At 43.3% G+C, this 13,957-nt stretch overlaps 1 protein-coding gene across 1 annotated transcript; it reads left to right on the top strand.

Moving 5' to 3' along the window:
* Positions 1-4,755: 4,755 nt before the first annotated feature.
* ptgis (prostaglandin I2 (prostacyclin) synthase) lies at positions 4,756-13,384 on the top strand (the record flags this gene model as incomplete). The annotated part of the gene is made up of 10 exons (XM_084440914.1): positions 4,756-4,772; positions 5,434-5,557; positions 5,694-5,866; positions 7,571-7,717; positions 7,814-7,938; positions 8,371-8,555; positions 10,959-11,100; positions 11,378-11,559; positions 12,794-12,945; positions 13,225-13,384. The coding sequence occupies 10 exons, from the start codon at positions 4,756-4,758 to the stop codon at positions 13,382-13,384; spliced, it is 1,407 nt and encodes a 468-aa protein (XP_084297040.1).
* Between the last annotated feature and the right edge of the window lie 573 nt (positions 13,385-13,957).

The raw sequence follows: 13,957 nt of genomic DNA, 5'->3' as shown, positions 1-13,957 counted from the left end.
ATGATCAATTTCATCTTCAGCCACAGGTGGCAACTGGGACGGACCCTCCTATTCCTTGCTCACTACACATCTGTGTCTGTTGACTTTGTGTCTCGCTATGTGAACTGGCTGGCGGAGGCGGTGAGGAGGACTATGTTTTCACGCTACACGCTACTCTATCTACAGACACCTCCAGAGGTGGAATAGAAGAGGTGGCGGGGCTGTGATGGAGATCTGCCCGGGTCCTGAGGGATAAGTCACGGACCAGACGACCCAGGGTTGTTTTGGATGATTTTAAACACCACTAACTAGATAACCAGCCGAAACCAGATCCAGAGTGGATCCCATTTGGAGCTGAAAGTGAAGTTCTTTTGGAAGGATGAAGGATGCGCGCTACGAACAGAGTCTGAAGAGAAATGGAGATATATGGCCTTACAAACTTGCCGTGCAGTGATTGGACGTCGTCTTCAATGTTTTATGCAATGTCTTATCTTAGTACATTTTCATTTATGTATTAATTTGTAGTCATGAATCTATATTTAGCTACTTTTGTAGGCCTATGTTTTTCTTACAGTCTATGTTCACACAGGCCTGCCGAAGCGCAGCGTACATATGTCGGTGTATTAACATGCGGAAATCAGTGACCACCGGATCTGGTCACTGATGGTCACAGAATTCCGCATAACACCTGGTTGAATCAGAGCGACGCGAAACCTCCGGTTGAAAATACGTCGGTTGTTCTGGGAAGAGGGGCCAGCAGCTGATGACACAGTGGAAGTTTGAAGTGCTAACAATAACTATAGTAACAGTACTCCTATATGCTAACATGGATATCTTATCTTATCACTATAGCTTACAATTAGAATCAGAATCAGTTTTTATTATTAAAAAAAATATTTTATTTAGCCTAGTTTTTATAATTTGCCACCACCACCGCCTCCTCCTCCGAGCCATGGAAGAGGAGAGAGAGAGAAGAGGACATCTCTCTCTCTCCCTGACTCTCTCTCAGTGGTCCAGAGAGAGAGAGAGGAGAAGGAGATACCATCTTGACATCTCCTCCTCCCCCCCTCTCTGGCCAGAGAGACGGAGAGAGAGAGAGAGAGAGGAGGAGATATCAATCTGACATCTCCTCCTCCTCTCTCTCTCTCTCTGGCCCACGAGAGACAGCCAGGGAGAGAGAGGGAGAGGGAGACGCCCCCCTCTCTCTCTCTCTGGCTGCTCCTCCTCTGTCGCTCTCTGGCTTTTATACACCTCCTGGCCCACGTCACAACGTCACGGTTTGCAAGGCTCCTTTGACAAAACCACTTTGTGTGAGTCATAGAGTTCTAAAATCACTGTAAATCACTTGATTGGCACTTTCAGACAGGTGTGATGAAGGTGCTATTGCAAATTAAACCATGGTCGGAACAACAAAAGACTGAGCTGTGGAGCTTACCCACGCACATTATTTACATGTTTTATTTACATGTTTTAAATTTTAACATTTGCCATAGTTAATAGTAAATGTTCTCCCGCTAATCAGATACCACCGTTCGAACGCGAGTCTCTCAACACCATTTAAGATGTAATGCAAATGTAAATCTTTAGTGTTAATATTAACTGTAAATTAGAAATTACTTACAAAACAGACATGCAGGATTGCTCCTCATTATGACAATTCTGTAACTATGACTTTATTTTAAAACCTAAGTAATTTACAAATGTTCTGACCACTGTGACAAATGTACATTTCCAATAAAGTCAGGGTAGGACTGTAATGTAACAGCATTGTCACGTCATTTAATCACATCGTAGTTACGTATTTCAGCAGCAGTGAGGGCTACGTTGCCGTACAGTCTCCCTGAGGTCGGTTATTTTGCGACTGTATAGGCACCCCAATGGTAGGCTATTGGTACCCCAAACTACGACCAATGTGTCCCGTCGGCTTTACGTACTGTGCTAGTAGGGTACCGCACCAAACAAATGTTGCATTCGGCGTTTAAGTAGCCTATATTTATTCAGTTAATCATTTATTTAGTTAATTATTCGTATGTTTAATTATCCACCTATTCATTCGTTAATGTAGCCTATTTATAGCCTATATTTGATTAGGCTTTTATGTAAACCCGAATGACCAATGAGGCAAGCCGCAATTACAATGTTGAGCGGTGAATGGAAATGTCCTACTTTAGGCAACTGTAGGCTACATTAGGCTATATTGTACATCATCATATATCCTCATATTGTCTTATGATTGTCATGTAGCAGGCACACGAGGAATGTGGGCCTAAAAACGCATGTCATCCCAATGCTCACATGCCGCTTTGGTAGAATTAGCTGTGCGCAAAACAGCGCATGGAGGTGATGCGTCTCCAAGTTGTAAGAACACAAGGGAGCAAGTTAGATTATTCATTTGCCGAATCGTCATGTGTGTAGCTATAATTACGCTTTATAGAATCACATGAAACTCATCCATGGACCCCATATATTTACAAGACCTCGATACAGGCACTGATATAGCTGGATTATAGTAAGCCATGACGCACGGGGCCTTGGATATGCCGGGACTTGGCACAGATGTTCTAATATGTGCTTGGCTATCCCGCAACATCCATTAGAACACGCAGCTTCTATATGCCTACAGAATGTTTTGAGAAAGTATATGAAATGCATGATATCCCGGAAAATACACAAATTGGCTGCTGCAAAGAACCCTCAGATCTGTCGTACAGTTAAATTGGGGATACTTGCCTTAAGTAGTCACTATAGGCTTACATGTTTGCATTGTTATGGATGTCATTGTAAATTGACCCGTTCATACGTTGATAAATTTGGTATTTTATTCATGGGCCACCCTGTGAAGCATTAGATTACGTGCAATATAGATCCAAACCCCATTACCCATGCAACAACACTATAGGCTTATAATGATTATCAGTTTGGATATAAGCAGCCACCTAATAAGGCCTACCGCACTAAACGAAGCCAATATAGCCTGCATGATAGATAATTCATTATAATCTAAATGGGACCACTCAGGCCTAACAGGTGCTCTTATCAGTCGTGCACATGTGAAATCATCGTTCCGAAAAGATCCTTTTGCGGCATCTCTACCTCGTTGACCAATACCTCCACCTCGCATCGGTAAAATGTATCTTTCTCTTTCTGCCTTTTGCACTCGGCTCCATTGTCGTTGCATATGTATAGGCGTATCACTGACCATTTATAGGCAATTGTGGGCGTTAATTGGGGTGTGATCAGAACGCGCGTTCACGTGCGCCAAGTTAAGTGTTGATTGTGATTTATAAAGGGCAGCTGGGGTAGGCGTGCCTGAGTGAACATGGGTTGTGATAGCGTTTTATAAATCGGAGATTTTTTGTGCGTATATTTTCGTACTTACTTAGGTAAGCAAACTTAGTTACGTGGATTCTACGCAATGTTTAAATGAAGCCCCTGGTTTTCTTCAGTCAAATGTAGCTGGCTAGGTTTCACTAGCCATTAGGAGCTAGCCCTGTGGGGCGGAGTTCCACGAAATAGAACGTAGTATGTGTCTGCCCTCTGCTGGTGTAAGAATGCAAGATCCCTCTTGGATCATGGGTTACTAGGTTGTGTCCACATCTGCTGACTGAGAAACAGATCCCATTGACACATGTGTATTGCAAAATCAAAGCACACTAGTTTCGTTATGTATGGGTGTTACAGTGGCTTCACATCATCAAATGATGTGTTGTATAGACAGACACCAGTCATATGACAGGAGGTTTCTATTTTAAGGTCAAACTTCTTGTTAGGTTTTACCTATGTGGAAAATAAAGGACAGGCACGTGTACAGACATGTCTGCACCTGAGCTTTTAGACAATGGACTCTCTTAGCATGCTCTCATACAACTGGAATGCATTTAGAACAGGAGTATATTATTATTCAAACATAATTTCTCTCATCTGATAGCCTACAACTACACAGTGCTAAGGAACACCCTCACTCACACACATATAGAGTCATACATTAATGGAATGTAAAGTTTCAGTTTTGGTCAAATGCAGGGTGCTATGACAGAGAGATACTCTGAGAGATAACCATGTCACACACCTGTCACCAACCACGCCCTCCAACCGCCTCTCGAGTGAATGACTTTGCGAGCCAAGGTGCTGTAATCATAATGGAGTGGGACATTCGCCAGCCACCATAAATCGCACTGCTGAAGAGTGTAAATAACTTTGCTCAAGGAGTACCTTGGCAGTTGTATGTGGAAACATGTTATGGACAATATTATTAATACTTAGTGGTCTCATCGCACTTCTTTTACTTTACTCTTCTCGCTGGAGGTAAATATTATCTATTTATTTACATGCTGTTAATCTGGAAAACATTTCGGGGGATATCTATCTCCCACTTGAACGATACTTTGGGTGATATTTCTCCGAGGTTTATCTATAGATGGTCGGGTGTGTTTTTGTGCGTTTTTTGTTTGTTATACACCAGAAAACTGCATAAACTTGATCTCACACGCATCCAACGCGATAGAAACGCGATTCAGATCATAGGCTATTCATAACAACAGAAGAGTGTAAAGTAAATTTTAAAAAAAAAGGAATAGCCTACAGTTTTCAAGACGACAGACAATACATAGATGAAAACAAACAAGCCAAAAGAGGAAAAACATCCGACAAACCATTGTACCACGAGGTGGCCAAATAATAGGTCACTCAAGATGGATCCAATCAGTAGCCTACCGGACACAGCTTCAATGATAACAAGAGCATAAGAAAGCATGCTTAAAAGTATCAACATATGAGATGTATCATATCAACAGGTAACTTGTTCTGCTGTGGTTTAAAACATAAAGGCTCTTTTGCCAATATTTTCTCAACATGAGAAATAAAGAAAGAGCTGGGCAGAGCGCTTAAATTGGTAATTTGAAATAAAAGGAAATACTGTTTTAAATAATAAGGATAGCCTAATTTAAATTAATACTTTTGAATATAAGTTGAATCCAGTGAATGTGTGTTCTAACATTTAGGTAGGTAATTTAAGTGCATTAGTAATAGTGAGGAATGATTATGTTGCATTTGTATTGTAGCCTATCTAGTAGGCTACTAAAGTGGGAAGTAGGAGGAGTACGTGGGTCGAGCTCTACAATCTACTACCGCGACAAACGACCGAGGGCGCTGCGGCGCAACAAATGCGCTGCTTGACCGTGTGCTCATTTGCAAAATATAGCCTAACCGATCTAACGTAAGTGTAGGGTATAGCAATGTCCGGACGGGATTAGTTTCAACAGGGGAGGCATTTCTGTAGGTTGGCGGTGTGATAATGGCCCAATTTTGCTAACCCTACATGTGTTAATTTGTGCATGATTGTTTGTGTGTATGCACAGTTAGCCTACTGTACAGTTAATGTACTAGTATTATAATACCTTTCATTCAACTATTGTGTTTGTGGTTTTGACATGTGTGTCTGCCTGTGTTTGACAGAAAGAAGAATGAGCCACCTTTAGACCAAGGCTGGATTCCATGGCTCGGGCATGCCCTTGAGTTTGGGAAAGATGCCGCAAAGTTCCTGACGCGAATGAAACAAAAGCATGGTGACATTTTTACAGTAAGAACTCATAATGCATTTACACTGTACTAACCCCACAACAATCTGTTCTGTTGAATCACACAGCTGTGATCTGATGTGGTTATGAAGTCACATCAATAGCGCTATCCTGTCATTAATGAAACGGTGTCTCCAGGTCCGTGTTGCTGGTTATTATGTGACAGTGCTTCTTGATCCCAACTCCTACGATGCGGTCCTGAATGACACGCAGTCCCTGGACTTCACCCCCTACAAACACCTGCTGATGCAGAGGATCTTCTGCCTGCAGCCCACCGCTCACCCCAGGACAGAGAGGGCCTGGATGGAAGAGTAGGTTTCAACAGACCTCCGATACATATTTAGGCTTATAGGGTATCTGCCTGTCTGGTGTTGTTACCTCCGCAACAGCGCAGGGCGAGGGGTAATGTTTCCGGTGCCGTGTGTTGGTTGGTTTATTTATTTATTTATTGGTTTATTTATTAGCAGGATTACGCAAAAACTGCCAGACCAATTTTCATGAACCTCATGGAGGGGGTAGCATGGGCCAACTTAGAACCCATTAAATTCTGGAGTAGATCCGAATCGCAGGGCAGGCCCACAAGCCGGCCAAACATGGCCAGCCACTCACCTCCATTGATTTTTTTAGACCAGATTTATGCTAAATCTACCACACTGATTTTCTTTAAATTCGGTGGAGTGTACAGTACCATGGGTCAACTAACAACCCATTAGATTCTGGAGTGGATCGAAATCACAGGGTGGGTCCAGAAGCCGGCCAAACATAGCTGGACCGGCCATTCACCTCCATCCATTTTTTGAACTAGGATTACGCAGAAACTACCAGACCGCTTTTCATGAAACTCATGAAAGTTGGGTGTAACATAGTTCAATTTAGAACCTGTTCTTAATGACGCGTTCGTGCCTGTGTGTTATAGTGCCAGTGTACATCAGAGACATGTGGCAGGAATAATACAGAATTGTCAAGTATAATATATATTCCTCAAAAATAGTTTGGAAATGTTATTTCGGTCGTTTATTTCTTCTCTTTAGTAATACCAATTGGTATTGTATTTTATATCGTTGGAGCAACACAGGTATGGGTAGCACCCAGCAATGTGCCAAAATCCCCTGCAATATTCTTCTGTTGGTATTCACTCTTGTTTGGAGTTGCTTGGTGGATTTGATGATTGCACTCTCCCACAGTAATAAGGAAAAAACAACACTTTGGCCATTTTTACACTTCATTAATTTTAGACATTCAGAGACCTCAGTAACATTTGGAAGATCCATACGCAGCCACAACAACTTGGCCCCTCCTCCTCATGCTGGTCACCAGCCTGGTCACATTTTGCTGTGGGATGGCATTCCATTCCTCAACCAGGAATTGTTGAAGGTCAACCAGCGTGGTTGTGTTGGTCACTCTAGCACGTACAGCACGCCCAAGCTGATCCCACAAGTGTTCAATTAGGTTGAGGTCTGGACTCACGGCAGGCCATTCCATCCTCTCCACTCCCAAATTCTGGAGGTACTCTGTGATGATCCTGGCTCTGTGAGGCCGGGCGATGTCTTCCTGGAGGACGGAGTTAGGTCCCAGATTCTGGAGGTATGGGATCTCCTCTGGCTCCAGAATCTCATTCCGATATCTCACTGCATTGACGGCAGAATATTGCAGGGGATTTTGGCACTTTTTTTGGCACACTTTTTCACAGGTTTAGCTGTGTTGCTCATTCCACGAATGCACAATCCTTACAGTTGTACCTCTTTTTAAAGGTGACTAATCAGGCTTTCCAACAGTATAAAAGACAATACCAATTGGTATTATTAAAGGGGAGAAATAATCGACCGAAATAATGTCTCCGAACTATTTTTGAGGACTTTATATCTAAAGTGTATGCTAAGGCATTAAGGTGTTCTCTAACTATGTATGTGAATATAGTACTATAATGTTTTTTATACACATTGAGAGCATTGAAATGTTTTTTTTGAAAATGTCAGACTAATGCCAAGTTGTGATTCTCTCTATGTTCCTCCCAGGCACTTCCAGGGCATGAATCTATCCAGACTGAACAGCTCCATGCACAGCCACCTGGAGGCCTTGCTCTCAGACCAACAAAGGACTGCTGACCCCACTGACTGGAGAGAAGAGGGCCTCTTTAGCCTCTGCTACAGCCTGCTCTTCAGGTAAACCCAACAGAGCGGACGGAATAAACCAGAGCAATTTTTATAGAGCCAGATAAGCACCCAAACCACAGCAAACGCAGAGGTTTCTGTCCTTAGGGCTGGGTATCTAACACTGTTTGGTTCTGAGAATAACAACATCACTGACGCCACCGCTGTCTACAAAGAGTTCCGCAAGTTTGACGATCTTCTCACAAAACTGGCACGTTCAACGCTAAAGCAAGGTATAATATAGGCACTGGTTGTAATGGTAACATAATAAGAGTATGCTCATACAGTACCGCCTATCACCTCTGTGTGTCACTGTCTCTGTGTTTGTGGCCTGTATCAATGTATCTAGTCTGCATTTAACTTCTGGAGGGATTTGAAACTACTGCTGACTCATCAAGAATTGACTGAGTATATTCTTCTTACTGTAATAAGTTGCTACTAGCTGTAGTCAGGCTGCCTCAGCACTAGTGCTAGTCCTCTTTCTGCTACTCTTGCACTTTGGCTTTAGCACAAGATTAAGCTCTTAGTCACTTATTTAGAAAAGAGATGCACTTGTGAGTTCTGGTGAGTAGTAGTACACTGACTACCTACGTTATTATGCAACGATTGTAAGTGACTTGGGATAAAAGTGTCTGCTAAATGACTGTAATGTATCCACGTATCAGATGAGAGGAAGAGAGCCAGCTGTTGCAGAGAGCTCCTGTGGGAGCTGCTGTCCCCGGCCTGGCTGAGAGGAGAGGGGACCGCCGGCCTCTCCTGGCAGCAGAGCTACAGGTGCTACCTGCAGGAGCAGGGGGTGGACACGGAGACACAGAGGCGAGCCATGCTGCTACAGCTCTGGGCCACCCAGGTGAGTGTCCCAGGCGTGCCTTGACCTTTCTCAGACTTCTGCCACACCCCGGCGGCATGCGTGAATTCTCCCCTTGTCCTGTTCTCAACCCGTGTTCAGCTCTGGCAGGCTCACTGGATTCTTCCCCCTCAGTGGCTCGAAACTCTCACGTTCGAACGTATTACTCATCGTGTCGTCAATGATGCCTCAGAGAATGGAATGTGGCACCTGGGAGAATTGCGTGTTGCAAATCAATCTGAAACTATAAGCTCAAACATTCCGGCTCAGCACAAAAGAAAAGTTGTCAGGTGAACCAAAATAACCTGTATTTCAAAAGAATGAAACTATGTATGAATCTTATGTAACTGCTATTACATAACGTGACTTTTTAGAACTAATTTAATTATTTGGCTGTCTGCACATTTTATTAGGGCCCGAGCACTGGCGGTGCAATTGTAAGGATTATAATTATTCTCCTACCTTCTCCTTCTCCTACCTTCTTCTCCCCAAACAAATGCATTTTTGACGGCCTAAACATCGATGAAAACGGATGAAACTTTGCAGATACGTCAGTCCCGGTGAAACATTTGATATTACATGGGTGATGGAAGTGATGGAAAATTGGCGTGGCAAAACGGCTCAAGAGCGCCCCCTGGAAAATTTAAAATGGCGAGCCCCACCTTTCAGTTTGATGTAGGAGAACGAAATTCGGTGGGCATATGTAGTTCATGGAGACGCACTAAAATGTCTCTTGGAGCTATACCCAATATCCAACAGGAAGTCAGCCATTTTGCTCTTAATGTGCCATTTTCCCCTTGTTTTTACCATTCCCATGCCTCGTACTTTAGACTCGCCTGTCCTTTGATAACAAAAGTTATCAAAAAAATTGAGTTTTCACCAAACACCCTAGCCGTGGCGCCTCGCCAAATTCTGACATTTCACCATAAAACACTAAGTCCTCAACTCCTACATACATTATCCGATTTGTCCGATATTTCTCACGCTTCATGAAGGTTTTGTCTATGTCTACGCATCTATGTTTCAGTATTGCATCATACTTATAGCGCTACCTATTGGTTAAACAGTCCTCAACTCCTACATGCATTATTCGATTTGAACCAAATTGCTGACGCTTCATGAAGGTCGCATTCTGAACACATCTATGCGTTGGTATTGAGTCACACTTACAGCGCCACCTACTGGTGAAACAGGAAGTACTCAACTCCCACATACATTATCCGATTTACTCCAAATTGCTCATGCTTGATTAAGGTTGCATCTTGAACACATCTGTAAGTCAATATTGCGTCATACCTACAGCGCCACCTACTGGTGAAACAGGAAGTCCTCATAACTCCTACATACGTTATCCAATTTACTCCAAATTGCTCAGGGTTGATGAAGGTCGCGTCCTGAACACATCTGTAGGTCAGTATTGAGTCATACTTATAGCGCCGCCTACAGGTCAAGAAGGAAGTCATCATAACTCCTACATACATTGTCCGATTTACACAACATTTCTTACGCTTCATCAAGGTACCGTCCTGAACACATCTATGCATCGGTATTGAGTCATGCTTGGAGCGCCACCTACTGGTGACAGGAAGTTTCTCTCAGTACTGGACACCGAAACAGCGATCGCTGTTGACTATAAATAAATCTGTCCTTGTAAAAAAATATTTTTCTCTAAGATATCTTAGTTAAAACATGATTGAACAAACAAGCTAATTTTATCTTTATAAGTGTAGTATTTAAATTCAGTTATATTCAAACTAGCTAGCTAAATTAGACGTTAGCTAGTGCTAGTCCGAGGATTTATTTTCATATTTTATTACAAATACATTAGAAACGTCCAATATTTGATATCAATAACAAGAAGATGGCTAGCAGAGAAATACAACCATTTTACTTAATCAACTGAATTGTATAAACCAGCTCCGTCTGGAGATGGTGCTGCAGAGATGGTGGATACTAGCTAAAGGTAGCTATAATCTTAAATCTAGCAACAAACAAGGGTCACAAAATATAATTTTTTATCTGAGAAGGCTAAAAATTGGACACCAGCCACTGTATAGTCAGTCTGTGCCCATGCCTCTCCTAGCCTCGTGAGACCATCCTGATCTAGCGGGCTCACAGAGGGGCGTCCAGACTAGCTCGGCATGTGCGGGCCGTTTGCCCTGTCGGTCAGCGGAGGGCCGACTGTAGCGGTGGAGGTGAGCAGAGGGGCTGGCAGGACTGTCAGACCGGCGCAGACACCTCGCCCTGAGAGCCTGACGGTCTACACACATCCATGTGTTGTCAGTTCAAAGAGGCGGCCCTGTAACACCACCTGTGTATCGGTGGTGTAACTTGTGCATAGTGAACAGTAACAGGTCATATGTGTTTCTGGAGGGTTGGCTCAGTGCTGTGGTCATCTCATTCCAGGGTAATGCTGGACCTGCTGCTTTCTGGCTGCTGGGATTCCTGCTCACTCACCCCGAGGCCATGAGAGCCGTGACAGAGGAGCTACGAGGGCTGCCTGTCCAGCGCCTCCACGCGCCGCACAAGCACAGCACACCTGTGTTCGGTAAGGAGCTAGTTTTTCCACAATTATTCTTTGTGTGTCTTCCACCTCCGGTTTTGGCACGTCGATTGACGCTGAAAGAAGCGCAGCTCAACTGTAGGGGAAGACGAGAGGGGGGAAAAAGACAATTGGAAAACCGTATTATGTAACGTTTGATAAAGCGATTTTGCTGCTTGTGTTTGAGGGAGGTGGTTGGTGCTTTGGAATCCCTAATGTAATATGCTCCTGGGTTTAGTGTTATTATTGAACCGTACCTACTGTCCTGTCCCGTGCTCCACAGATGGTGTTCTCAGTGAGACCCTGCGCCTCACGGCCGCCGTCATCGTCACCAGGGTGGTGATGCAGGACAAGACCCTCCGCCTGGCCAGCGGGCAGGAGTACCACCTCAGACAGGGGGACAGGGTGTGTCTGTTCCCGTTCCTCAGCCCACAGATGGACCCCGAGATCCACCAGGACCCCCAGGTACAACACACATGCTCTATACATAGTCCAACACACATACTCTATACATACAGTCCAACACACATACTCTATACATACTGTACAGTCCAACACCCACTCTATACACACAGTACAACATGCATACTCTCTACATACAGTACAACATACTCTATACATACAGGACCCCCAGGTACAACAAGCATACTCTATACAGTATATATATACACAGTACAATATTAATACTCTACAGTATACATTCAGGATCCCCAGGTGCAACACACATACTCTATACATTCAGGATCCCCAGGTACAACACACATACTCTATACATACAGGACCCCCAGGTACAACATATCCTCTATACATACAGTACAGAACAATGTATGGTAACTTTGATCCATAAGGTTGAATTAACATACATTAAATGCAAAAACATTTAACTTGTACTGTAGCTATCCTATAAAACCACTGATGTTTTAGTCTTAAAAGTAAAACATGTTGGTCATTTAGTCATAAATGTTGCTCAATTTTGCTGCTAGTGGTATAGGGGTGTGTTGTCTTCATCTCAGGGGTATGAATGATGCTACCTCCTAGGCATGGCCACTCGTTGCTCGTTGGTTTATGAATGGGTCACAGTAGATGGGGAGGTTGGGTGAGCAAGGGAGTAATCAGGGTTTGTCTGTCTTCTCAGTGTTTTGTTTTTAAGCTTGAACTTAGTTATATTTATTGGAAGAGCAGTCCTGAATAGTATTTTTTCCCCTTGCATAATGCATTACTGTACTTGTCGCTGTTTAAATGGAGCCGGGGTTATGTGCTGTAAAGGTTAAATGTGGTGTGTGGCCTAGGTCCCAGGGGATTAGCTGGTAAACAGCTGTAATTTAAACAAACTCACTGTTATGCAGCTGCACCTGCACTCCTTACTGTAAAATGTTTTAAAATGTGAGTGAACAGATCCATGTACACTAGAGGCTTCCCACACACTGTCCTTACTTGCAAAAATACTTTATTGAAAACAACGTTTCGGTCACACTAGATCTTCATCAGGTAATTTAAACAAACACATGCAGCTTGGGCTGTAGGGGAGGGGTTTGATCCTATCAGAGGTCACAGATGGACCAATGACCTCTAGTGCACCCCTAGTGCACACAGAATGCATGACGGAGACCGGATACATGAAGGTAGCCAGAGTAGCTGTGTAGATGTGCTGCACTGTAGCGTCAACTACTAACATGTGATTTTGTTTCTTGCTTGGCAGAAATTCCAATATAACCGCTTCCTCAATGCAGACATGACAGAGAAGAAGACGTTCTGTAAGGCAGGAGAGAGGCTGAAGTACTACACCATGCCATGGGGTGCCGGAGACAACATCTGCGTTGGAAGACACTTTGCTGTCAGCATCATCAAGCAGTGAGTAGGACATTCTCCACTAGTTGATACAAACCAGCCCTTTGTAATATATAATAATATAGGCATATAACTTTTATGAATAAATACAAATATTCATAAATATACACACTTGGTATTGCCCAAATACCGCAACATAGATAATTTATGCACTAAGATTCTAAGATACTAAGATGATTTCCATATCCATATAATGTGAATCACAGTGCTAATAATAGTGATAAGCTGTCAGTGTGCGAGTTGCATCAGCTCTCAGTATCAGACTGTTGTATGTTGTTGCAGATTTGTGTTCCTGTTCTTGACCCGTCTGGACCTGGAGCTGTGTGATCCGGAGGCCTGCGTTCCTCCCCTCAACCCTGGTCGCTACGGCTTCGGGATGCTCCAGCCCCTCGGAGATCTGCAGATCCGCTACAGACCCCAGAACGCTGGCACTTCGACATGACCTCTGAACTCCAACACTGGCCCTTTGCCCTGACCTCCAAACCCTAACGCTGCACTCCAAACCAGTCTGTCAGACCTGCCCCCTATTCATACTAAAATAGACTTAATTTATTCTAAATAATATGTATTTAATATTATGAGTATTTTTTCTATTCAATATGAATTGTAGGCAATGCCATTGGTGTAGCCTGTTAGTAGGCTATTTGAATGTTATGTTTTTTCACTGAATAAATAGTTCAGATTGTCCCTGATCTGCCCCTGTCTGCATCTTTGACCCTATTTAGACTTGTGATCTGATCGGCCAAAACGCATTTTAGGTTTTCAAATGTGTTGAAGCCAATCAGATCACAGCGAAACATATCGCCTATCGCGTGTTCACGTCAATGAAGCAGCTCTTTCTCTTGAGCATGAGATTATTTATTTTATGTCAGGTATAGACTAAATGCTCAGAGAAAACTGACCAATTTTCGATTGAAAACTAAAGAGACGAGAGGGTCTGATTCACATTATTGTTGCTTGTCAGGCGTTTCCACTAGGCTACCATACCGTGGTGCGGTATATGAACTGCATATGA

The sequence above is a fragment of the Borostomias antarcticus genome (assembly GCF_949987555.1).
Source record: "Borostomias antarcticus genome assembly, chromosome: 7".
In the NCBI taxonomy this organism is placed as follows: domain Eukaryota; kingdom Metazoa; phylum Chordata; class Actinopteri; order Stomiiformes; family Stomiidae; genus Borostomias; species Borostomias antarcticus.
Note: the sequence above shows the minus strand (reverse complement) of the source record. Positions and strands in the feature narration are given on the sequence as shown.